At 39.1% G+C, this 27,560-nt stretch overlaps 1 protein-coding gene and 2 long non-coding RNA genes across 5 annotated transcripts; 1 reads left to right on the top strand and 2 right to left on the bottom strand.

The window, feature by feature from the left end:
- Nucleotides 1-4,265: 4,265 nt before the first annotated feature.
- On the bottom strand, nucleotides 4,266-27,449 carry LOC135744124 (NACHT, LRR and PYD domains-containing protein 1 homolog). Of its 3 annotated transcripts, none has more exons than XM_073814881.1 (7): nucleotides 27,032-27,449; nucleotides 15,854-15,928; nucleotides 15,653-15,742; nucleotides 15,104-15,349; nucleotides 9,613-9,699; nucleotides 7,139-7,258; nucleotides 4,266-6,655 (listed from the first exon to the last, which is right to left on the bottom strand). In XM_073814881.1, exons 1-7 carry the CDS (start codon nucleotides 27,106-27,108, stop codon nucleotides 6,637-6,639), a joined length of 714 nt encoding a protein of 237 aa, XP_073670982.1. In that variant the 5' UTR covers nucleotides 27,109-27,449; the 3' UTR covers nucleotides 4,266-6,636. The 3 variants fall into 3 exon arrangements, with proteins under 3 accessions (XP_073670982.1, XP_073670983.1, XP_073670984.1); XM_073814882.1 differs by lacking the exon at nucleotides 27,032-27,449 and adding an exon at nucleotides 16,757-16,959; XM_073814883.1 differs by lacking the exon at nucleotides 9,613-9,699.
- On the top strand, nucleotides 19,883-21,969 carry LOC135744210 (uncharacterized). Its single transcript, XR_010530678.2, has 5 exons — nucleotides 19,883-20,405; nucleotides 20,941-21,034; nucleotides 21,131-21,264; nucleotides 21,347-21,448; nucleotides 21,559-21,969. It is a non-coding gene; the product is annotated as an uncharacterized lncRNA (long non-coding RNA).
- LOC135744215 (uncharacterized) lies at nucleotides 21,450-25,023 on the bottom strand. Its single transcript, XR_010530684.1, has 2 exons — nucleotides 22,077-25,023; nucleotides 21,450-21,753 (listed from the first exon to the last, which is right to left on the bottom strand). It is a non-coding gene; the product is annotated as an uncharacterized lncRNA (long non-coding RNA).
- Nucleotides 27,450-27,560: the final 111 nt, after the last annotated feature.

The raw sequence follows: 27,560 nt of genomic DNA, 5'->3' as shown, positions 1-27,560 counted from the left end.
CGTTCCTCTCAAGGTCCCGTTAACTGTATGGACTCTGAAGGGAAAGCAGACAGCACAGGTTACCCATTGCACTCCACCCGTTATTTTGCACATATCTGGTAATCATCGTGAGGAGATTGTGCTGTACCTCCTGCATGATTCTCTTTCTCCCATTATTTTGGGACATGCATGGTTGGCACAGCACAACCCTCATGTTGATTGGCAGCGTAATGTTATTTTAGCATGGTCACCGTCTTGTCATGCGTCTTGTCTTGGGTCTGCTCCTTCTGGTTCTGTTTTTTCTGTTTCTCAGGTTCCGACGGTCGATCTGACTGGAGTCCCGGCGGAGTATCTCTGGTTTTCAGTAAAGCCCGGGCCACCTCCCTACCTCCCCATCGGTCCTATGACTGTGCCATTGAGCTTCTCCCAGGCACTTCTCCACCTAAAGGTAGACTTTATTCTCTATCTGGTCCTGAAAGGGAGGCTATGGACAGTTATATCAATGATTGTTTGCGTGCTCGTCTCATTCGTCCCTCTACCTCTCCCACTGGAGCTGGATTCTTTTTTGTTAAAAAGAAGGACGGCTCCCTACGTCCATGCATTGATTATAGAGGTTTAAATGACATTACTGTTAAAAACAGATACCCCTTACCTTTAATGTCTACCGCCTTTGAGCTTTTGCAGGGAGCGCATTTCTTCACCAAGCTAGATCTGCGCAACGCTTATCACTTGGTACGCATCAGAGAGGGCGATGAGTGGAAGACGGCATTTAATACCCCTTCCGGACACTTCGAATATTCCATTCTGCCGTTCGGTCTCACGAACGCTCCATCCGTCTTCCAGGCTCTGGTCAACGACGTGTTGAGAGACATGATAAACAAGTTTGTCTTTGTGTACCTGGATGACATTCTCATCTTTTCCCCTTCTATGCAGGCACACACTCAGCATGTTCGCAGGGTCTTACAACGCTTGCTTGAGAATCAGCTGTATGTTAAGGCGGAGAAATGCGAGTTTCATAGGAGGTCAGTTTCGTTCCTGGGTTTTGTCATTGCCGTAGGGGAGATTCGTCCTGATCCGGCTAAAATCAAAGCAGTCGTCGAGTGGCCAACCCCCGACTCGCGTAAGGAGGTTCAACGATTTCTGGGTTTTGCAAATTTTTATCGGCGATTCATCAGAAATTTCTGTCAGATTGCTAAACCTCTTACAGCACTCACTTCCTCTAAGGAGAGTTTTTGCTGGAACAGGGAAGCTCAGGAAGCCTTTGATATGTTAAAGTCCCGGTTTATCACTGCACCTGTGCTTTCTATTCCAGATCCTATGGCTCAGTTTATTGTTGAGGTGGATGCATCAGATGTCGGGGTAGGCGCCGTTTTGTCTCAGCGGTCCTCTAAGGACGGGAAGATGCATCCTTGTGCCTTTTTCTCCCACCGGTTAAGCCCTGCTGAACGTAATTACGACCTAGGTAATCGGGAGTTGCTGGCCGTCAGACTGGCTTTGGGCGAATGGCGTCACTGGTTGGAGGGTGTCTCGGAACCTTACCTGGTCTGGACGGACCACAAGAACCTAGAATACATCCGTTCAGCCAGGAGATTAACCTCGCGACAGGCTCGTTGGACACTCTTCTTTGACCGATTTAACTTTACTCTCTCGTACCGGCCGGGTTCTACGAACACGAAGCCCGATGCTCTCTCTCGCTTGTTCGATTCTCCTAACACTAAGAGGACCGAAACCATCCTCCCGGAGGGGCGGGTGATGCCGAGAGGGGGAAGTGCCAGATGGGTGCCGGGCGGGTCGGTTGTGGGTTCCTGCTGCGCTCCGTTCCGAGGTCATCCGGTGGGGCCATGAGTCCAAGTTTGTTTGTCATCCTGGAGTTCGGAGATCGTTGGCTACCGTCCGTCAACGATTTTGGTGGCCTTCTATGGCATCAGATGTCAGACAGTTTGTATTAGCCTGTCAGGTGTGTGCTCGTAATAAGACCTCTCATCAAGCTCCCGTTGGTCTGTTGAAGCCCCTTTCTGTTCCCTCCCGCCCCTGGTCACATTTAGCCGTAGATTTTGTTACCGGCTTACCTAATTCTAAAGGTTACACTGTCGTTTTGACTGTGGTGGACCGTTTTTCCAAGGCGGTTCATTTCATTCCCCTTCCTAAGCTGCCCTCTGCCAAAGAAACGGCCCAGATATTAATTGAACACGTCTTTCGCTTACATGGTCTGTCCTCGGACGTGGTATCTGATAGGGGTCCTCAATTTATTTCCCGTTTTTGGCAAGAGTTCTGTAGACAGATCGGCATTACCGCCAGCTTATCTTCAGGTTATCACCCTCAGCCCAACGGGCAATGTCCCCTTTCGAGGCGTCGATGGGTTTTCAGCCACCTTTGTTCCCATCACAAGAATCCGATGCGGCGGTTCCGTCTGCTCTAGCCTTTGTTTAACGCTGCAAATGCACTTGGAACAGAGCTAGAACAGTTTTAATTCAGACAGCCAGACGAACCAAAGCTGCGGCTGACCGACACCGTCGACCTGCACCTCATTATATTTGTGGGCAGAAGGTATGGCTTTCCTCCAAGGATCTGCCTCTCCGAGAGCATTCTCGCAAATTGACTCCTCGGTTCCTTGGTCCATACAGTATCATTAAGGTCGTTAGTCCGGTGGCGGTTAAGCTCAGATTGCCTCCTGTTCTCGGTCGGATCCACCCTGTTTTTCATGTGTCTAAGGTCAAGCCTGTGTTCTTTTCTCGTATTAACCCCATTCCCTCTGCTCCTGCTCCCCCTATCCCTCTGCTAGTGGACGGCTCTCCTGCTTATTCTGTGAGAACTTTACTAGATATGCGTAGACGGGGCAGAGGTTTTCAGTATTTAGTTGATTGGGAGGGTTACGGTCCGGAGGAGAGGTGTTGGGTCCCGGCCCGGGACATTCTGGATCCGGGGTTGATCGCAGACCTCCTTCGGCGACTAGGTAAGCCTCCTCCGAGACCACCTGGTGGCGGTCATTAGGAGGGGGGTACTGTTATGACTTCGGTCTTTCGACTGTTCTGTTTCTTTGTTTTTGTTCTGTGTGTGTGTATGTTTTGTGTTTTGACAGTTCTCACGTGCGCGTCTGCCACCGGGGCGATCTTATCATCATCACTGATTTCATTCACCTGCGACACTCACCTGTTTCTCATTTGCCTCCCCATTCGTTTGGTATTTAAGCTCTCTGTGTTTGTTGCTCCTTGCGAGTTCGTCATTGTTATGTTGCTTTAGTCCTGTCATGTCGTGTTCGCCGTTTTTGTTGGATTAAGATATTTTTTTACCTTTTTGTCTTTTTGCTATTTTTTGCTCTGCCTGCTCTGTCTGCTTTCTCTCGTCTCCTCTTATTAGGACTACAGCACCTCCGCTCCTCTCCGCTTCAGTGGATTATTTCTCCTCTCTCTGCCCTGCCGGTCTTCTGCTCTGCTGTCTCTCGTGTGTGGCCATTGCCCTGTAGTACTGGGTGAGCTCCTCTCCGCCGCTCTGCTGTTTCTATCGGACTTCATGCTGTTCGCTGTCCAGAGTACTGGTAATCCCTGCTGTCCAGCAGCACTGTGTCGGATCGTTTGGTGTTCAGCCTTCAGCCGGCTGTACTGCCGGGCTGTCATCTCATCTCTCCCCGATCCGAATCGGTGGTTCCCTACACAGCGCTGGGCGCGCGATCTTCAGTGCACGACTGAGACTTCTTTCTTCTATTTCTTCACAGCGGCTGAGAACTTTGGACAGTTTTCTTGGAATATCTACTATCGGCAGAGCGGTGGTTGGATTCCCCGTGTGTTACTCCAGTTTATCTCCCTGGCTAGCCCAGTGGTTTTCTCTGTCTATTATTTGATCTTTATTAAACGTTTTGTTATCTGCAATTGGATCCTTGCCTCTGTGTGTTCTATACGTGTCTTGACACATTCAGTTTAAACATATTACATATTAAATATGTATATAACATATTAAAATGTGACCTGAACAAGAGTCACCCAGCAAATTTCCACCACTTAATATATACCTGGTAGAAGCACAGGGGGTTTCCAGGACAGGGATTAGACTATTAGACTAAAATAAATGTAAGAGCTGTTCAAACTGAAAACAACTTGCACTGACATATCTTAAAATACATCAGTGCCCTTTGATTTGCCTCGAGCACGCCAGGCATGTTTGTTAAAACTAGTTATATTTCCTAATTAAACTAAGGCCTAGTCCTGGTTTAAAATAATCCCTGTCCGGGAAACCACCCCATACGGTCTCAAAGGAGACGTCATGTTTCAGAATATTGATTTAATCACACGTCATGCAGTCAATCGAGAAAAGTGTTTTAAGTCATTTCATTCTCTTCCACCCCTCACCTTACACCAGAATTTCCCAAAATCACATTATTTCTCTTGGAATGAACCAGTACCTGTTCGGGTGTGGAAACTTTCTGTCAATCAGTAATGGAGTTACTATTACACAGTAATAAAAAATAGCTTTTCATTTTCAATTTTTATTGAATGTATGGAGTTCAGCAATTTATTATCCTTCATGCTCAAAAAAAGGGGATGAATTTAGGACTAATAACGCAGCAGTGATTTAAATGGTCCTATGTTTAAAAGAGATAAAACACCCAAAAAGCAATACATTTGAAAATAATGCAAAGGCTGTCATGTCCTGTAATTTACATTTCATTAGGTTCTTTACCAATATCAGGAGTGTAAACATCTAAATTCAAAAGATTTGGGACTAAATTGAAAGAAATAATAGATAGTTACACATTTTCCAATTCCAACTACAAAACAAGTACTCTGAGAGACGTAATCTGGGGTAGATAGAAATATTCTGCTAAACTGATTGGCTGATCAGTAACAGAGGCGGAACAGACAAGGAATGAGGTCACATGACTTCCAGTTGTCAACAAACCCAGCATCTTACTCCAGGTAAACATAAACATTTGAAATACAGATATGAATGAAATATTAAAAAACATTTAGAGAGTTCGTAACATGATGTTATGTGAAAACAAGACAGAACAACCTTCAATCAAACTTTAGTTTCTTAAGAAACCATTAGCCTTTGCAGTCATAAGTTTAAATTGTGAGCTCCTTACAGAATTACCAAACTGTGTGAGGGAACTTTGTGTCTAGAAGCTTCGCCACATTCCCATTTAAAGATCCATTAGATCACAAAATAACACCTGCCCTACTCCCAAACAACTGTAATCCCTGACATTTGAACCTGTTTTAAGTACTTCATGTAGAAATATCGGAGTTGTAGTGATACAGACGATCCATTTAAACATCAACAAACAGCTCAGGTATATTATCTATTCTGATATTTTCTATTCAAGCTCACAGTTTCAACACACTGACCCGTATGAAGTCAAGCACGGAGTGAGTTCTTATGCAGATATCGGGCAGAAGTTATAACTGAACTTGAAGAGGTTACAGGAATGCAGAGAGCAGCTGGAGACGGCCTCATTTGATGTTTTGTTTTCTTAATCTGTTTTAACTAAGTTCAGGAGGAGTATGGTCATGTAATAGAGCTTGGGAATCGACGTCAATGCGTCATCCGCATACGCAACACTTTTGTTTTTGCCTCCATTTTTCATGAGCTTAACTTAGCACTTTGGGTTAACATAATTCAATCATAAACAGTGGTTCCACATGATTGACTGCATTTTCTCAACATGAAATTAACATGTAAGCTTTACTTAATTACTTCATGTCAATAGAACATGACAGAATCACATTTACTTAACATGAAAATGAAACAAATACTTCATTTAGACACAGCATGACTGAATCATGTAAACACAACACATTTTTTTAAATAAAAACAATTTGTTTAATTTAAAACGGCAACATAACACAAACTCTTTTACATACCAACACAACACTAAACATTAAAATGTCTCCTCCTTATTTTAATGTTTGATATACTTGACTGAATCATGTTCTTTCAAAATAAAAACAAGTTAAGAAGTTACAATATCAATACGGTTTAAAATGATGCAACTATGTTTGAAACAGAAACTTCATTAATCGTGTTAAATCAAAATAAATTTGTGAACAGCATAAAAACATTTTTATATAAATGCATAGCCCAACCAATTCACTTTACTAAGTCATGTGGGGATGTCATGCATAAAACTTAAGTAATATTCAAACACCCCACCAAAAAATATCAACAGAGTTTACCTATTTGTTTTCATTTAGACTAAAAATAAAACTATAATATATATATATATATATATATATATAAACACTATAGAAAAATAAAGATTCAATTAGTATTAGATTAGTATTGATGTCAGAATACAAACTTTAACGTGTTTACAGATGTGCTTTACAGAAAAATTACAGAATGTTACACATTTTTATCAGAAGACACACAACGTTTATGATTTCCTGGGAATATGAAGTATACTTACATTTACATTTAGTCATTGAGCAGACGCTTTTGTCCAATGCAACTTACAAATGAGGTAACAATAAAAGCAACGTTTGTTTTTGTCTTTTTAATTTCACATTAAATTGCATATTAAAAAGTCAATTAGCCATTCTTCGTACAATATTAAAAACATTGTATTACCAAATCAAACTGCATGAATTTCATGAACATCCCCAGCCGCAGCTCTAAGACGTCAAGCCTCTGTAGTTCTCTGTTAGTCATCAAACTGTAGATTTAGTCCCAAAACAAAGGCCTTTAATCAGACACAAGAGACAGAAGACAAATGTAGAAATCTGTTTAGTGTTAATATATAAGACATAAAGTACAATCAGCCCAGTCATTCACAAAATAAATTCTGAAGAGGGTGATTTGGACAGAAAACATCATCCTGTATCACGCTGAAGGAATTTATGCAGTAAAAACCAGCTGACTACACATTACGTACAATGCATGTTTACACAATTATGCAATTTGACTGCACATTATTCATTTGAGATTAAACTTTTTTTCATAAAATTAAAATATGTTATTTACATGTAAATTGGTAATTTGATAAAAGTATAAATGTACTGCATACATTATAAATGCATCAATATAGAAAGCAATATTTTCCATGCAGAATGTTTCATGGTAACTACCTAAAAATGAATCATATAAAACAGTACATATTTGTTGGCTGGTGGCATATCACAGTTCTCATTTTTATTAAAACCATCTTTCTGTTAATCTAACTTACCTTCGCAAAGTCTCATCAGCAAAGCCCCGACAATTCACAGAAATCTTCAACTGCTGGTTGCAGCTTAGGTCCCTTTCCTCATGAAGTGTGCATTTTTTTAATTTGTTGTTGCATTTGAATCTGCATTACAAACCACACAGCACAAATCACAGTAAATACTGAGTCCTTTACAAACCTGACAGTGTTTTTACAGAGTACAGTTAGTGTTTATATTATTTGTGTAATAATGTGGAAAAAGGATAGAAAGCATTAAAATGTCACTCACTAATAATAATTGTGCCAAGATGATGCCAAAAATAAATTAGTGAGTATTACTTTTTTGTTAGCTCAGTGTAGTAGTTGATACTCTTCAGCTATGATTTGAACTAAGGTAATTTAATGGTTATTTATAACTACATGTGGACTCCAGTAAAGATCTAGGCTGCATCTATTCCGCGTATATAGGTATACCTTTATTAAGGGCCAGGTATACCTTTATACCTTAGATACCTTTATTCTCGCATGTGCATGCGTCCGTGCAGCTTTCAAACCATAGTGTTTGTGCAAATGCTGTCTATTGCTTTTGTGTAATTGTTTGTTGTGGAGTGACTTTTCTCAATATTTTTTCGTGCTACTCAGTTGTACGAGTACTACCTAATTTTGGACCGAATGCGGACGACCAAGCAGTGCTTGAGCATGAAGGCAGCTCTGTGAAAAACATTCAGACAGCCTTCATAGGCAGCGTAACGGAACCCAAACATCAACATAGAGCAGCGAAAATGTTTAAAAAACTACAATACTAATTTCTCTATAAAATGCAATCAAAAGTTTTTACATTGTGCTCCAGCTGCTTCTTGACCGCCATTTTATCTTTTTGAATGAGACTTCTGAAGGCAGCACTTTTTAGCTTTCGGACGCACCCAGTAAAACATCCCAACAACAATAAAGAGAAATGGCAGGCACCTTCACCGCAAAAAAATATTTTCACGAAAAAAAATTCTTAGCATTTTTGTCTTGTTTTCAGTAAAAATATCTAAATTCTTAAATCAAGATGCTTTTTCTTGATGAGCAAAACGATACAAGAAAAAAAGGCTAGTTTTTAGACCATAAATATCAAATTTAAGTGGTTTGTGCATGAAACTAGCAAAAAAATCTGCCAATAGGGTAAGCACACTTTTCTTGAATTTATCTTGAATTTAGTGATTTAGAAAAATTTTCAAGATTTTTTGCTTACCCCATTGGCAGATTTTGTGCTTGTTTTATGCACAAATATGACTTAATGTCTTGGGTCGTTTTGCTCATCAAGAAAAAGCATCTTAATTTAAGAATTTTAAGAATTAAGAAGATATTTTTACTGAAAACAAGACAAAAATACTAAGAATTTTTTTTTTCTTGAAAATAATTTTTTTGCAGTGTAGACTAGTCCTAGAGGCTGTTTACACTTGGCATTAACATGCGTTTTCGTAGATCGGATCACAAGTGGACGACGTTAATGCCAGGTGTAAACGGTGTTCAAAACGTTTTGAATGCGTCCACTTTCGACCACTTTCAACCACATCCAGAGGTAGTCGAAACCACTTTCGATCGGATCGCTTTGGAGTTGCGGAACGCAATGTGGTTGAATGTGTTCGAACAGCCACACGCGACCGCCTTCTCTCCGCCCATTTATCTAATCTGAGGTATTAAACACAAGTTTTACGTCTTTTTTTGACTTCTGGCGTGAACATACGGTGAACAGCGCTATTTTTAGCCTTTTATTGATAAAACTACTGCGGGTGTTCTCCGTAGTCTCGTTTTGAAAGCGTGAAAGTTGCGCGATCCTATTTCATCAATTGCGCTGAAAATTCAGAGAAAGCTCCAACATATAAACGTACCAAACACTGTGCAGCATGTATACTTGCTAAACAAGCAGCCGACTTCGACATATTAGTTTGCGTCCATATAAACTCATAATTACTCCCGCTCACGTTTAAATGACAGCAGAGAGATTCGCCCACCGTCTCGACAGACCACCCCCTCACAGTATTCAGGACAAAAGCGTTCGAAAGTGGACAAAAGAGACGGATTAAAATACCAGGTGTAAACGTAATGTGTCTCTCTCGTCCACTTGTGATCCGATCGATGAAAACACATCTTAATACCAAGTGTTGTCCAAACTTAAAACAACTTGCACTGAAATATTTTAAAATACATCAGTGCCCTTTGTTTTGCCTCAAAATCCACACAAGTAATGTTTTTAGTAAGGCATGTTTGTTACAACTAGTTATATTTCCTAATTAAACTAATGCCAAGTCCTGGCTTTAGTTAATCCATGTCCGGGAAACCGCCCCTTACAGTTTTCACTTTGTCATTATGGGGTACTGGGTGTAGATTAAAGGAAAGGAAACAAATCAAATTGAAAGTATTGTGATATCAGGCTGCAACATAACAACATTGATAAAAGTGAGAGGGGTCTAAATACTTTCTAAATGTACTGTATGTGCATCAGTACAAACCCGGTAAATGTCATAGCGCAGTTTGGCCTTGTGCGTGACCTCTGCAGGACCTTGATTCCCTCATCCAGTAAAAAATCAGCCTGTATCCTGCAGTACACACACATTAAACAGATTAAACAAGATTTTAGGGTTGGTATGACATTAGCAGATCTTAGTATTTTGTCAATTCTGTTAATATAGCTTTTCTTGTAATGGTCCAGCTACAATCTTAAGGATGTCACTGTTTCGATTTTGTAGGTGTGTGGTGACTTAAAGGCAGGGTCCACGATCTCTGAAAGCCAATGTTGACATTTGAAATCACCTAAACAAACACGCCCCTACCCCAATGGAATCTGGACCTTCTGTTGATGGATCCACCCCACACACACGCAACCCAGACACGGGGCTCTATTTTAACGATCTGAAACGCAAGTGCGAAGCGCAACGCGCAAGTGAGTTTGTGGGCGGATCTTGGGCGCTGTTGCTATTTTCCCGGCGTGAGAAATAACTCTTGCGCCGGGCGCAAATCAATAAGGGGTTGGTCTGAAGTAGGTTCATTATTCATAGGTGTGGTTTGGGCGTAACGTCAAATAAACCAATCAGAACGCTAGCCAACATTCCCTTTAAACGCAAGGGCGCAAGTTCCATGGCGGGATGCTATTATTATGACGGATTTACCAGGCGCACGCCAGGAGCGGTTCACAGCCGAGGAGACCGACGTCCTTGTACGGGGGAATCCCACGCTTGCCAGCATAAATCGGGCACGCCGTGTAACGGGAGGTGGATCTGCCTCAGGACTTGACGCCAGCAGAGGACATCGCTGCGTCCACCCTCACCGCTGAAAGGGTTTGGGGGCTTTGAAATCGGACCCAAGAAACGCAAGCAAGGTCCAACCCCAAAGTACTCTTACAAATCAAGTTCATATACATTAAGGTTTCTTATGAAAACATTTAAACTATTATTTACATAAAATAAACGTAATACAGCCACACAACAAAGTTATGAAAATATTTTAATCGTTATTTGCATGAGAATAAATAAAAACTATCACCACAATGCTCACCACTATGATTCCCCTTATCTCGTGTATTAATATTTTTAAGTGTAACAATTTATGATTTGCAAAAATAACTGTTGCATCTGTGTAGATTAGATAAGCAAAGTGTATGCGCGTTGTGCACGTTATACATTATGGTCAAGCATGCGCCCTTAAAATAGCATAATGAACCACGCGCAACGCGCCACTGACTTTAGACTAGTTTTTTTTGGTTAGTAGCGCAATTGTTTTTTGAAACTGCAAAATAGCATAAGAGATGGTTTGCGCCGCAACACGCCTCCTTTTTGCGCTGAACCGCCCAGGGAGCGCAAGTTCATTCCCTAGTTTGCTGACGTGCATCTGTGGAGGGAAAAACCCCGCTGTGCGCCGGCGCAAAATACGAATGATACATGCGTCACTGACAAAGTCAATTGCGCTGGGTGCAAGATAGGGCCCACGATGTTGGTTAGTAGTGGTTGTACACTGTTCGGACCATATACAGTGAGGAAAATAAGTATTTGAACACCCTGCTATTTTGCAAGTTCTCCCACTTAGAAATCATGGAGGGGTCTGAAATTGTCATCGTAGGTCAGTGTTCTTCACTCCCAACCATGGAGAGCCGGTGCCCTGCAGAGTTTAGCTCCAACCTTAATCAAACACACCTGCAGGCTAATCAATGTCTTCATGAGCACTAGAAAATCACAGGTAGGTGTGTTTGATAAAGGTTGGAGCTAAACTCTGCAGGGCACCGGCTCTCCAGGATTGGGAGTGAAGAACACTGTCGTAGGTGCATGTCCACTGTGAGAGACATAATAAAAATAATAAAAAAAATCCAGAAATCACAATGTCTGATTTTTTTAAAACTATTTATTTGAATGATACAGCTGCAAATAAGTATTTGAACACCTGAGAAAGTCAATGTTAATATTTGGTACAGTAGCCTTTGTTTGCTACTACAGAGGTGAAACCTTTCCAGCAGTTTTTCACCAGGTTTGCACACCTGCAGGAGGGATTTTGGCCCACTCCTCCACACAGATCTTCTCTAGATCAGTCAGGTTTCTGGCCTGTCGCTGAGAAACACAGAGTTTGAGCTCCCTCCAAAGATTCTCTATTGGGTTTAGGTCTGGAGACTGGCTAGGCCCCGCCAGACCCTTGATATGCTTCTTACAGAGCCACTCCTTGGTTATCCTGGCTGTGTGCTTCGGGTCATTGTCATGTTGAAAGACCCAGCCTCGAGCCATCTTCAATACTCTACCTGAGGGAAGGAGGTTGTTCCCCAAAATCTCACAATACATGGCCCCAGTCATCCTCTCCTTAATACAGTGCAGTCGCCCTGTCCCATCTGCAGAAAAACACCCCCAAAGCATGATGCTACCACCCCCATGCTTCACAGTAGGGATGGTGTTCTTGGGATGATACTCATCATTCTTCTTCCTCCAAACACGTTTAGTGAAATTATGACCAAAAAGTTCAATTTTGGTCTCATCTGACCACATGACTTTCTCCTATGGATCATCCAAATGGTCATTGGCAAACTTAAGACGGGCCTGGACATGTGCTTGTTTAAGCAGGGGAACCTTCCGTGCCATGCATGATTTCAAACCATGACGTCTTAGTGTATTACCAACAGTTACCTTGGAAACGGTGGTCCCAGCTCTTTTCAGGTCATTGACCAGCTCCTCCCATATAGTTCTGGGCTGATTTCTCGCCTTTCTTAGGATCATTAAGACCCCACAAGAGACCTTTTCACACAGATATGCCGTAAGATACACGGGTAAGGCATCCTGGAATTTTCCGGGACAGTTTGATATTTTATTCATTCACACTGACATGATTACCCCGGTCCCGGAAAGACACGTGACCTGTTGAAAGTCCCGCCCTCTCTTCTACGCAGCGTCTGAAGTTTGCATATTTTTTATTATTTCTCTCTCCAGAAACAACTCGCGTGCATTTTTGTTTATAATAAGACTACAAAGGAGCGCGTGAATGCATAGTTCTATTCTGGTGAATGATCTCAGCTTCAGAGTGGATATTTGACGAGCTCCCTGATCTCTGCTTTAATACAGTTTTCAGACTTTTCTCATCGTGATTGTTTATATGCATTTAAAACCCGCATTTTGAGGAGCTGAACCATATATCTTGTTAGGATGACGCGCGGGTATTTTCCTGTATTATAGCTCAAATGAGCACGTGACGCGATATTCTTTTATGCTGCTGAATGATCTCCGTTTCAACGCAGTAAGTAACGAGCTAACTTACCTGATATCTGCTTCAGTCCAGTTTGCTGACATTTCTCGTGGTGAATGTTGTAAATCCCTCATTTTAAAGAGTTGAACCAACTTCATGTTGCCATGATGACACGCGCGTCCTCACTACGGCACGTGCGTCATTGTTTATGCGTCTCATTTATAATTTCCTGATAACTGCTTCAATCTAGTTTGCACCATTTCTCGTGGTGAATGTTTATATGCATGTTATCTCTTGTTGTAAGGAGCTGAACCATGACTTGTGTTGTGATGATGACGCGCGCGTCCTCACTTCGACACGCCCATTACGGCATTCTTGCGGCTTTCTGTTCACACAGAGGGTTACCCGCGTATCTTACTAGGTCCTCTTTCCGGCAACGATCCCAGAAGATTAACGGAACGAGTTTTTGTTCACACAGACGCTTGTCTGGCAATTTTACGGGTATTTTCTGGGACCAGAGGTCTGTGTGAATGGGGTTAAGGTGAGATCTTGCATGGAGCCCCAGTCCGAGGGAGACTGACAGTCATGTTTAGCTTCTTCCATTTTCTAATGATTGCTCCAACAGTGGACCTTTTTTCACCAAGCTGCTTGGCAATTTCCCCGTAGCCCTTTCCAGCCTTGTGGAGGTGTACAATTTTGTCTCTAGTGTCTTTGGACAGCTCTTTGGTCTTGGCCATTTTAGTAGTTGCATTCTTACTGATTGTATGGGGTGGACAGGTGTCTTTATGCAGCTATCGACCTCAATCAGGTGCATCTAATTTAGGATAATAGATGGAGTGGAGGTAGACATTTTAAAGGCAGACTAACAGGTCTTTGAGGGTCAGAATTCTAGCTGATAAACAGTTTTTTTAAATACTTATTTGCAGCTGTATCATACAAAAAATAGGTAAAAAAAATTATATATTGTGATTTCTGGATTTTTTTTAGATTTTGTCTCACAGTGGACATGCACCTATGATGACAATTTCAGACCCCTCCATGATTTCTAAGTGGGAAAACTTGCAAAATAAGTCCTGGTTTGTTTCGCATTCACACTGGCATTTTATCAGCGAAACCTAAAAATTTTATGTAACGGAACTTCCAAACATTCACAGCAACAATGCTACATGCTGGAGTAAACATGCTCATTTTATGCATCTTTATACGGTGGCATTATTACCAGCTCAGATCTTATATTTTACTATCATTAAACATTTTAAAAACGCAAGCATTTTGTGCATTTTTTCCAGCATATGCTCAATGGACCAAATGTTGTTGAGGCTTTTTATCTCTTTGTTGCTCCAAATGCCCTCTGTTCATTTTGTTTTTGATGTACTGCTCATCCCACCATTATGAGTGTTGCGTCTTGAAATATTACATCCTGATTTTTGTTTGTTGTGCTGTCTCTGGTCCAAGTGCATTCACATATCAGTGGAACCACACCAAAGTTAATTTGGAAGCGGACCGAGACCCACCTTTTCACCGATCTCGGTTCACTTGTCTAGCGTGCAACAAAGTTTGGGTGGCAGCATTAACATTTATAATCAAAGCAAATATGAAATATGAAAACGCCCTTACACAGTTGTTCAGGTTATTATTGCAAATTCTTTATGTAATGTAAAACTCCTGCAATTTCCAAGGAAAGGCTTGTCTAAAATAACATGCCTCCTGTTATTCATCAAATTAATTGACTGAACATTCGAAAGTTGCAGAAAAGTATAAAGCATTTTAACAGAAAATAATCTTTCTATTAAGACAATAAAATTTGCTATAATACAAAATATTCTACTCTATATAGGCATGGGCCGGTTACCGGTTTCAATGTATACAAAGGTTTTAAACAGTCAAGGTTTCAAAACCACTAAAATGCTCTGTGATACCGTCTCCAAGGTATGAGCTGTGTTTATACAAAGTTCATTAAATCATTAAGTCATGTGATTGATTTGATGTTTACGTTTAATATACATTACGGAAATATTATATATTTTTTTAAAGTAATATTATAATTTAAAGGCTTCATTTTTAACTGCCATTTGAAAATAACACATTTTACTGTTGCAATGGTCATCCAAATGACACCGCAACACCGTGAAACCGTGGTATTTTTTTTTTTTTGCTAAAGGTTATCATACCGCCAGAATCTTATACCGACCCATGCCTAACTCTATATACTATATATTTAATACTTTTTCCATTTTTCCAAAAGGCGTTATATACATCATCTTGACTTACAAATATAAATTTACTTACTTGAGTTCTTTTACACTGTGGCAATTTTGGCTGATGGAGAGGGTCCAAACAGACAAGCTTTCATTCAGACAGCCAACCTCCAGTTCCAGCCTTTTTAGTTTAGGCACAGAATAGACGGCAGACGTAAAGGCATCCAAATCTGTCTTGTGAAATATTTGAAAAAGCTTTGCCCAATCGATAGCCTCTGACCGTGGTAAAGTGAGACCAAGTGACCGTACCACATTATAACAAAAACCTATGCGGACACTAAAAAGAAAATGAAAACAAAGTATCAGTAAGAGCAACTGAAAGTATGTTGGTATTATGAGTCTGTAAACTAACAATATTTAGTCTTTGGTTATGGGCATCATTAGTGGTGATAAGAGATCTTAAATGTTATTTAACAGTGTAGGTTTTACAGTACATTCTGTTTTAATAGTGTTTTACTGGCAGCTATGTTAGATAGATCTGAGATATTAACCAAAGTATTATGGCTACTAAACAGGAAACAATTATGTGTTTTTGACAAAAGTCTATTTAAGCAGCTATGCCTGCTATTAAACATCTCACCTGGACGCTTCATTACTGATTGACAGATGTAATGATTCAACAGAACAATGTTCATCCGCAGGAATGGTGTTTAAAGAGTGAACATCAATACTGCAAAACACAGCACAAAAAAAGGTTTAGTTACTAAATGCCAACACTGAAGAATTAAAGTGCACGTGGGTTTAAAATATTTATTTTGGGTATGTGTAATAAATACATTACCTTTGGGTCTGTCCTCCTGTGACTGCACACATCAGATCAATGAGATCAGAGTCTGTTGGATTTTCTACATCCAAGCTTCGAAATAAAATTCAGAACATTACTGTAGTGACAATGTAGTTTACATGACATGTTAACAATGTAATTATACTTATGAATAACTTATTTAAGTTATATCACTCACTTTTACATTTAGAGTTCTTTAACAGAGACAGAAAGAACACATGGTTTAAACGTTCATATTGTGCTAAAATTAGTTTGAACGGACATACAGTCAAACCAAAATTTTATTCGTACACCTTGAACATTTTTAATATGATCACAATGAACTAAGAGTTAAACTATTTGATATCTCACTGGTTTTGACCATACTTCTCATAAATGAATTAGGTTGAGTAGCTGTCAGATATTAAATGTACTGCAAGTACACAATTAGATAATACCAATATAGGCAACCTAATTACCAAAAAAGCTTAATTTTGTTCAGTCTGTGGTGTAAAAAGGTCACATAGCAATTAAAGAAAAACACTTCAGCAAAACATGGCCAGCTCAAAGTGTCCATCAATTTTGGGTCCCAATTTATTTTTTATAAATTTTACTGGTAGTCCACAATTTTTGGGTATAATGTGTCACAATTTAATTTAATACTTTATTTTTGCTCTCCTCAATTGACTATAGTGACTATATCTGGCGTAAAATGTATTTGACATTTGTTTAGAATGCAAGAGCTTTATTCCATGGCCAGCATGATAATAAAACATAGAATTTAATATTTAGTGTCATGTTTCATGCATTTGTCAGGTGTAAAGTTTTCGTATTCCCTGGGATTGACCCTGACTTTGAATATATATTGAATTTAACTGTCTATGTACCCACTGGGAGGCGGTTTTGGATCATAGTACTTACTATATTTTCTCACACTTCTGGAGAGCAGGCAAAATCATAGACAACTTGTCAGGTGTTAATTTGCTATCACACATTGAGATATCTTTGATGCTGTGGCAGCACTGAGCACAGTACAGGAGAGCCCAACAGTTCTTCTTAAGTATGCACCATATGTACTAATCCTATCCCAGATCTTCACAACTTGTTCTACAACAATGTTTTCATGGAGTTCATAGAGACAATTTAAAATAAATGGAGTTATAGGACCATAGCAGCCTTAGGACCCAATCTTTTAGATAGGCCTGTGCATTTCGATGAACAAACAGTCCATGTCTCCTAAATCTGCATTGCAAGTTCTTATTTAATAGACCAAAAGCAAACTTTACCACATCTTCCAACTGTGGTGGGTGACACATGTTATGAGTTAAATAACAAGTCTGGCTAAGTTTCATCACTGCCTGGTCTTTATCTAGACAGACATAGTACAGGGCAGTGAAGAACTCCTGAAAGCTGAGATGCATGAAGCTGAACATTGTCTCTTGCTGGATTCTTCTTTTAAAGAGGAACTTGCATAGAAATGGACAGCATGCAGGATCTTGCACTGTTTTATGGACAGTCTGCACATCGAACAAAACTTCTTGTTTCACCATCCCTCTCTCTGCCAGTTGACCCAGACTCATTAGCAGGTTTGGGACAGATTGATTCAAACCCTGACTGTGATGCTCCAGTAAAGTGAACACAAAGTCAACATATATGGATGTGGTTGTTTCTAAACCTCTTATTACCTCGACACCTGATTTAAATCTTTCCTTGAGAGTTGTGCAGATGATCCAGCAGATAACAGGAATGGAGCAGGCAGTGAACAGGGTTTCATTTGACTTCACAACGTATAAGCCTTCCCAAACAGTTCCTCATCCTGAAAGAACTTCTGGAAATACTCCTCCACCCCCCTTTCAGAGAAGCCCATAATCTCAGTGAAACGCTGAGGATTCTAGAGTAGACAGCTTAAAGTGTTTGTAGCTGTTGATCTGCTGGTGACCAAAAGGAAGGAGTTTGCCTGGTGATGTCCTCTAAGCAGGGCACAAAGGGTGAGCACAGGTGTGCATCTCTGGTCTGGATCTGTGGATGATGTCATGTAATAAACGTCCTGTGGGAGTCTGAGTTCATCAAACCCATCAATAATGAAGAGCACTCTCTCTGACGACTGCTGGAGAATCTTTGAGATCTTAGCTAAAGTTAAACTACACCTCCACTTCAAGAGCTCCAACAAACTCTTTTTACCAGGAATGCAGTTAATTTCTTTACACTTCAAGTGAAACACAACATCAAATTGATCTTTGTAGAGGTTACCAGATGGCCCAGTCCATCATGATCTTCTGCACAGCAAAAGATTTTCCATTCCCAGAGTTTCCCTGCAGTATGGCAGCTCTAGGAGTGATCCCATGGTCATCTGTGTGAAACAGAGAGTTCAGGACAGATTCATGACTGCTCCTGGAGCTGAGGACCTTCTGGAAACTTTCTCCTTTTGAGGAGATCTCCTCTTCTCTTTCTTTTTGATCTCTATGTCTTTGAATGATCAGAGGTTCAGTGTAGCGCTGACACAGCAGCACATTTTCACCGGGCAGTGAGATACTCTGTAACATGCTGGTACGCACTGCAAATCCGCTTTTTATACTGGACAATCACGGAGTTTGCTGCAAAAATAAAATGTTCAATATCTTTGATTAGAGTCTGTTAAAAAATCCATTTATTTTGAGAGGGGGTTCAATCTTCAGCTGGCTGGCACGGGCAGCCACTGGCGGGTCACGTGAGCTGACAGTAGGTGTGTTCGACACAGGTGTGTTTTCAGCCGCGTTTAAAAGTTTTGGTGTGTCCAGCCCCTAAATGCCTGTGGTGAACGACAGTTACACATGAAATGTAATGAAATGTCTACTAAATGTAGAAATGTAAAATATTTATGGAATTTTCTCCTGTGATATGATTTGGAGAGGTCAGAGTCTTTTTGAGTATGTTGTACAGTATGTTGTATGTTGACAGATACTGGTGAGATATAATAAAAAAACAATTTGTGGTGTGAAAGTACAGAATATTGTGTGCATTCTCTCCCCACTTATTAGTGCCATTGTTAATCCTGTAAGATGGGGCATACAGGCAGAGGCGAACCAACACTTGAGCCTTGTGCATACAAGTGCAACGCTGTTGCACAAAAAATTGGTAAGGGGGGCCTTTGAGACATCTGTGTCCAGGGCACACCATCGCCATAATCAGTCCCTGGTTACACACACTCACTCACTCACTCACTCACTCTGGCTGTTTCTTAATTCCAAGAATGCAAAGAACGGACTTGTGTTCTCGTGAAGATTGGTCTTGCCAGGCGACCTTGGAAGAACGAACTCAGAAGGTTGCAAGAACACAGAACGCACTTGTGAGAATTGAGATGTGTGCAATCTTCCTGTTGGTCACCTGACCTCCCCAGATTTCAGCGCGCAAGTCTGCACTCGATGCATCCTCGATATCAAGAACACATCCGAGTATTTTTATGCGTCCTCTGTACTTGCGTTCTTGAGAATTGGAATAGAGTGCCGAAGTCATGACGTCACTTTGTAGGCCAACCCGGAAGTTAGCGGCGCATGGGTTCCCTCGATCGAAAAGCCATTCATTTTCCCCATAGACTTTTGGAAAATCGCAAAAAAATTAGATCTGTGTTCAACAAAGAGTTATGAACCTTACACGTTTTGTCTATCAAGATAATCTTTATAAGTTAATCGAAAATGTATACATTTTGAAGCCTAAATAAAGCCGTCAGATATAAAATGCTAACGGTATGCTATAAACGGACTACAGCGCACCGGTCGCAGATCAAAGTCATCATCAAGCTTCCTCAAACTTTATTTAAAAAACACGCTCGCTCATTATGATCTGCGCTGTTTATGGACACTTATCCACTTTTTCATGAGAAATATTGCCCATTCGTGTTAATGTTTTATTTATTTATTAGTTTATTATTTCGTTAGTTTATATAAACCTTAATATTATTTTCTTTGTGATTAAGGTTATTATGCATGATCATTGTGTCCCAAATAAACTTTAAAGAGCACCTATTATGGGATACACGTTTTTAAACATCCTTTTGTGTGTAAGTGTGCATTAGTACATGCTAACGATATTCAAAAAGTACATACCTCAAAGAAAACGATGACGCGAGTTATCGTCTCTAACGTTCGAGGACTACAAAAAACACTCGGATTGTAGGCAACAGTTTACTTCCTGGGATTAGTGACGTAGATAAGACCAACATTATCATAGTTCAGCCCTCTCTGCTTTGCTTGGGTACGCCCTCAAAGACGAGGGTGGGGTGGGGAGCGCCGAGTCAGAAGAGAGCTAAAATGGCGGAGGTTGGGAGTCCCTGCTTTGACTCTGTTTGCAAACTCTTGTTTCATTGTTTAAGCGATTAAATCTCTCGAGTAGACGCTGTCTCTTTAGATGCGAGGGAAAAATAGCACTTTATGGACTTCCACAGAGGACATCATGTTTAATACGGTTCCGGAAAAATCCAGTCAGAAGTTGTTCACGGAGTTTTCACAATAACTGCTTCTCATGAACCGAAGCTGGATTTGCGCGACGTCTCCTCTTGAAAGTTGGATTACTGTGCACTTCTGGATCACAGACTGTAAGTATTCATGTTTATTATTTGCCTTTTACTGTACATTACGTAACCGGTAACCGGAGATTAACATAATGTGCGTGTAGAGCTAAGCTTGCAAGCTAATTGTTTTGTGTTGTAATACTGTATTTCATAAACAACGTACCATATTTACACACGTGTATGTTGAATTATGCAGGCTTTCGTTTTTTTTATCGATGTTGGTTTAGACATGTTTACAAACTTGCTAAGTTGCTAAGATAAATACAAATGCCAGCTAAACTGTTACCGGTAAAATTTGTTCTCATGATCAAACTCAAGAAACTCTAAGTACAGATGATTTGTTTAAAGTTATATGTATTTTACTGTTGTATTTACTTGAAGCTTTCTTAGATTTTGAAACGAAGTAAACACGTAATGTGTGTTGCTAATGTTGGGCCATGTAATATGTAATACATTTACGTTTTAATGAATAGTCTAACGATTTATAGTCGTAGTACTCTATTGTTATAATATTTCTTTTTGACTGAATACATGTTTGTTTTATTTGTCTATATCCTAGATCCGCAGCTGTACACATCCTTCTACACTGTATGCAAACATGCAACATCATTACACACAGTACAAGGAGTCATACTGGCATATGAGGAGCAAAGGTGTTTAACACATTATGTATTTACCTAGTGAAACCACTACCAGTCTTAAATGTATAACTGATGATGACAAAGTTTTTTTTCTCTGCATAATAATAGGAACCCAGGTAGTAGCATCGTTTCACAATGTTTCCATCATCATCATCAGTGGATGCCTTTGCCGTCCGTAGCCTGAGATTTCAGATTTGCAGCAAAAAAAAAATGATTTTCTCATTTATTGGAATGCTGTGCAGGTATTTAAGTATTTTAGTAACTGTGTTAAATAAAGTAGTATTTACTTTTACAATAAATTAATTGCTTGTTTATATTTTACAGGTATTTGTACCTTGCAGCCATCCATTACAATGTCACCAAGCCGTAACAAAAGCAGGAGAGGAAAAGTACAAGGCTATGTTCCCAAAACACAAATGACATACCGTAAGCAGTAATGTTTTATTTCAAATACATTCATAATTAAAAACTTAATGTATGAAGCAGGGAAATAAATGATCAAAACAAAAGATTTATTGACTGCAATATTTCTACAGTTATGTGGATGATGTGATCAGGCTTGTGTTTGATGAGGTATTTGAAGATAAGCTGAAGGAAACCCCGATTCCAATGGACCTGGCATCACAGTTTGAGAGACCTTCAAAGGAGGACGTGATTGCATGCCATCTTCAGTGCAGGGGTCGTCGGAAGCCAAAATTGTGACCGATCTGATCAGGAAGCTCCAAGCGTATCTGGAGAACAACACACGACAGGATGATAACCTTATAGTGTCGTCTTAGATAGCACCAGCTGACAAAGCTTTGATATGCCATTTATCTGAATAGATAGCTGTAAGAAATGAATTGAACAATTTTTGAAACAAGAGCACAATATGGTTACTAAAGTATGTTTATTTGTATATTGTTTAACATTTAAATATATATTTGTAATAAATAAATAAAACTTTTGACTGACTATTATATTTTCTTTAAAGTTGCATCTTTTGTTCTTTTGGGTACTTTGTTACTATAATGATACTTTAGTGTTATTGGTTTAAAAATGTAATAAAACTTACTCTAGTCCTGCACCTCAAAGGCTTATAGTCGGTACAATAAATGTTCTGTGTGTAGGGATTTAGACAATTTGTGCAAAACCTGGATGATGAATCACGCAGGTAAGAGGCCCTGGAACCTGTTGCATTCTCCTTAAAACCTAATAAGTAAAAACATAGCACTTATAAGTAAGCAGTTTTTCATAATAAACTTTACCATAGTGAAATAACGTAGAACATTCATTTCAATTAATACTTTCTTTGTGCTACATTTGGTGTTTCCATATAGTTTGCACAGTAATATAGTATGTAACAGTCTTTTATAATAAAGTTTACAATAGTAAAATAATGTTAATAAGTGAAATAGTTTTATAATCATTTCAACAAATACTTTCTATGTGCTACATTTGGTGTTTCCATATAGTTTGCACAGTAATATAGTATGTAAGCGGTCTTTTATAATAAAGTTTACTATAGTAAAATAATGTTAATAAGTGAAATAGTTTTATAATCATTTCAAATAAAACCTTCTATGTGCTACATTTGGTGTTTCCATATAGTTTGCAAAGTAATGTAGTACGTTATAATTACCTTTTGGATGTCTTTGCAACACATTTTCGTCTTCGTTTAGCATTCTGGCAGAGCTAAGGACACCTAAAAAAGTTAAATCCAATCGCATTCATTGACGGAGATCGTTTACATCGTAACGGCCGTCTGAACTCTCTGGATCGAGCTTGAAGTGGTAAGGCAGTACAGACACCATCGTTTATAGAGAAATATAGCGCTTGTTTACGTTGCCTGTGACTCTCAGTCAGAACCGGAAAATCCACGCGTAGTCAGGGGCGTAACCTTTCAAACACACGCCGAACCCAGTTGACCAATAACAGTTGAGTAGTCATCTGACCAATCCGAATACACTAGACATTTTGGGAGGCGGAGACAGGAACTATACCGAGCGTTTTCCAGACATGCAGAAATCGGTGAGGTATGTAAGCAATTTATAAGACTCACAGTGCATTAGTTCAAGTTTTAATAACATGTATGTACTATGGGATATTACAATAACGTGCTAACGTGCTAATTTATTAGCATAATTGGTGCTCTTTAATGATTATCTTTCACTGCATTGTTTGATTGTATGTTTGCATACCATTTGCTAATTCGCCAGAAAAAAAAACATCTCAGAAGCACTAGCTATTGCCGTATCAATTTCCAATCTTATGTACTTTTTCTTACTTAGACGACAGAAAACCATAGATCGAGGAGAGAGAACCACTATAAATCTGGACATAACAGTGCAGCTTAGATGCTGGTTTACTTACCGATATTGTAAGGGCCAGCATGAGGGACAAGGTTTATCAAGTCTCATTAAGTAAAACTATGGAGAGATAGAAGAGTTAAATAAAGTTTTCTATGTATTTATAAGATCTCTGAACAAACAGAACACAGTTTAATTCCAAACATTTAATATAATAGTTATATATAATTATATATGTTGAATTTAAAGAGAATTGTCCAATAGCATCAATGCTTAAATACAATATATTATAATTAAACCATATATACTAATTTTGTTCACATTTTCTATATATTTTTACCTGGTAATCCACAAGCCCCAATGTGAGAGCCTGTGTAGTAAATTTAATCTCACATTACTGTGAGCTCAGCTGACTGGTGTATAGTTACAATAGTTTAACATTTAATTTTTGGTATTTGTTAGACAAGTGACTTACAGTGCATTCAAGCTATAGATATCAGCGTGTTCTCTGGGAATTAAACAAAAGTTAACAAAATACTCCAATCACTGATCCACAGAAACATTGCAGCAAGTTTTGTAGTAAACATCTTTATTTTCATAAAAAAGTAAACTGAAAATTAAACAAAAGTTAACAAAATGCTCCAATCACTGATCCACAGAAACATTGCAGCAAGTTTTGTAGTAAACATCTTTATTTTCATAAAAAAGTAAACTGAAAACAAACTATATACTATATAATTCAAATGACAAGTCTCTACAGGGAAAGAAGGTATTTTTGCAACACTATGTGAATGCCCACATGGAAAATGCAAGTGCAAGTGTGTATAGTTGTGGTGAATTTTAATCAAGGTCCTCAAGGATGATTTCTTTGGGTCTCCTCCATCCAGCAAAGTACGTAATGGAATCCTCAAAATGAGCAACATATTCACACACAGCACTGAAAGTATCTCTATCTGGCAATCCTGTCTCCATTCGAATCACACTTTCACTCATCTGAAAGGCTGAATACCTGTCATGACAGTTACTCGTTTGCCTTTGGAGTTAGTCTTTGAGAAGTTGAATCTCTGTTATGGAATGCGCTAACTCAATCTCAAGCTGAATTCTTCTTCTTCGTCCAGACTGCAGCTCTTCTTTAGTTGTGCTTCTATTTGGTTGTTCCTCAGAATTGATAGTGAGGGTTTGATCAGCCGGAGATGGTTCATCATCTTTGAAAATTGTAGCCATTTCCTCCTCTTTATAAATGGGTGGTGGAACATTTTTAGGCACATGAGCCCCATACTATCCTGTCTCAGGGAGTATGAATGATCTTCCAAAATTTGTCCAGTGGGAACATCATTTGTGGATATAAACAAAACGGGGACATTTTATCCCCTGCAGGAAAATGACAGCTGCAGATGCGAGAATGGACACTGGGCATCCGGTCAGCTCGTCTAAGGATAAATTAAAAATAAGCAGTGTTAGTTTTATGGAAGTTACACCTTTACAAATTAAAATTACAAAAATCACACAATAAAATATTTGTATTAAATTAGAATAGAGTTTTTCAGCATTTACATTAATCTTCTTCATTGATCCATCCATGTTTATATAGCACATTCAATATAGTTAACATTTACTACTAAAATAACAAAGATTAATATCATTGTTACCTAATGCCTAACTAGTGCGGTTTACAAATACAATCATTATTATTACACTGTAAAAAAATCCATAAAAATTGCAGCTGGGTTGCCGGTAACTTACCGTAGATTTAAATTCATATTATTTACTGGCAACATTTTGTTCAAAGTTAAATGAACATTTAACATTTACAAGTCTTTGTCTTTACAGAGTAAAACAAAAAAACAGCATCAAGCAAAAAATTCTGGAAAACAAATCTGAAGCAAAAAACAGAAAAAGTTGATGATGATTTCTGGTTCCCAGAATGCTTTGCATAAGGCTGTTATTGGATAGTTTTATTCTGTAAAGATAAAGACTTGTTAATATTTAAAATGTATTTAACTTTGAACAAACTCTTGCCAGTAAATAACATAAATTTAAATCTACGGTAAATTACCGGCAACCCAGCTGCAATAACATTGTAATTTCTACGGAATTTTTTTACAGTGTAGTGGGTAAAGCAAAGTTGAATAAAAGTAAATAAACCAGGTATTATTTTGAATATTTTAATTAAACACATTTCTCGAAGTAACGTTAGCCTTTAATAAAACTGCAGCGGATCTAATCTATTAAACAGCAAAGTAAACAAGTTTTAAGATATTTTAAGAGAAAGACACAGGTAAGTTATTTTAGCTGTTGATTTTGTTATGAAAAAGTTTATTCTTGCTAACTTAGCCTTTTTAATTCTATCTGACCGTCGAAGTATCATATCATTAGCGTGTTAAGCAATATGCACCATTAAAGTTTGGTCGTGGCCACATTAAAGCTGTAGTCTACGATGTTGAAAATCGATCGAGAAAGCCTGAGACGGTTAGTAAGTTTAAAAAAATCCCGCCCCTCTGTGCTACCTGATCCCTCCCACCGGGAAACCACCTGAACAACATCACTCATTCAAGCTGTGATCTCTGGTAGTAAACATCAGAACAGAGATTTACCGAGCAGTAAACACATAAAGGCTTGAAGGAATGAACAATTACGATTGTAATTGACGTTATTTACTTTCACAACAACGTTTGGCATACGTTTCCCCTCCTGAGCTTCAAGAAATTACTTTATAAATATAATTACTTTGACCCGTGATAGGCGATGCTAAACGGCTAACATTCCAATGCCGACCGGCAGCATGGGCATGTAGTCAGATTGATAATACTATATTTATGTAACACCTCACACAATCTTTGTAAATATAATTATTTTGACCCGTGATACGCGATGCTAAACGGCGAACATTCCGATGACGACCGGCAGCATCAGCATGTAGTCAGATTGATAATACTATATTTATGTAACACCTCACACAATCTTTGTAAATATAATTATTTTGACCCGTGATACGCGATGCTAAACGGCTAACATTCCGATGCCGACCGACAGCATGTTGTCAGACTCATAAAAAGATATTTATGTAACACCTCACACAATAAAAGTATAAATAAATGCGTACCTGTTCAACAAAAGTCTGCCGTGTCGGCGTCGGTTTTCAGCCCCAAAACTCCCTGAAGCTTCCTCCAACGTTCAATGGCGGACCATATATTGATTCTACTTAGAGTCCGGCGTTTTTCAAATTTTTTTAACCTCTGCTCTTTCTTCAACAGACTTCCTTTTTCTTCCAACCTTTACTGTAGGGACAAGCAGGGGCTGCTTGCTGCTGTCGTTTAGTTTTTTTTCCATTAGTGAGATGTTGCTGCTTCGCTAGCTACCACACACTGACACAAATTTCATTTCGCAGGCAGGAGAGGGGCGGGGTGGTGTGCGATGGGGTGGAGACGCGAGCACGAGGTGGATTTTCAAATGTAGCAGGGATTGGATGAGAGCAGTTAACCAATGTAAGCTGTCCGGCCGGACAGTTTACATTGGTCAACTTATCTGCTACCATACACCCAATGGACTGAATGGATTTTTTAAATTCTTTTTTCTCTTCATATTGTTAGGATGTTACTGTAGAACCATAACCAGCATCTAAACGAGGTTATTAATAATGAACAATCTTTGAAATCGTAGACCATAGCTTTAAGGCAGTAAATACGGTGTTCACATGGAAATCATCGTTGTGTTAGCTTACCTTACGGCACAAACAGTCTCCGCTGGGAAACATTGGATGGTAAACGAGCATCTTTCATCGACGACTTGTGGTTGCATCTCCGGACAAGACAAAACATGTCAAACTACAGTCTCTCCACAGTACAACAATATTTGGAAAAACTACAATTTGAAAAGACTAAATATATAACGTTATGTATATTAACTGAAGGTAAACTTCTCCAGAAAGGCCAACGTCTAAACTCCCTGCCAAGGATGTAGTCCCTATTAGCAACTTGTTAGCAACCCCCGTTTTTAAGACACAATAAAGTTTAAAAAAAATCACAAGCAGATTATAACTGGTGTATTTTATGTCATAGAACAAAATGTGAAAATATTTAGAGGCGTTGTTAACCACAGACCTTATTTCAGGCTATTTAGCAAAAACCCATTCAAAAACCCATAGACTTCAAGGGTCTATATCCCGACATAGTCAATTATCCGTCATTTCATGTTTTAATGATAATTGTTTTCGTTCACCTGTTCATTTCTAATCATGAACTTACAAGACA

The sequence above is a fragment of the Paramisgurnus dabryanus genome, chromosome 6, assembly GCF_030506205.2.
Source record: "Paramisgurnus dabryanus chromosome 6, PD_genome_1.1, whole genome shotgun sequence".
Lineage (NCBI taxonomy): Eukaryota > Metazoa > Chordata > Actinopteri > Cypriniformes > Cobitidae > Paramisgurnus > Paramisgurnus dabryanus.
The sequence above is the reverse complement of the archived record's forward strand: the minus strand, read 5'-3'. Positions and strand labels throughout refer to the sequence as shown.

Coding starts and splice junctions, on each gene's coding strand:
- LOC135744124 (XM_073814881.1), bottom strand. CDS start 27,108: ATGCAACCACAAGTCGTCGATGAAAGATGCTCGTTTACCATCCAATGT. Junction 15,929..27,031: donor GAGACTGTTTGTGCCGTAAG/GTAAGCTAACAC, acceptor TTTATTTCGAAG/CTTGGATGTAGAAAATCCAA. Junction 15,743..15,853: donor ACAGGAGGACAGACCCAAAG/GTAATGTATTTA, acceptor TGTGTTTTGCAG/TATTGATGTTCACTCTTTAA.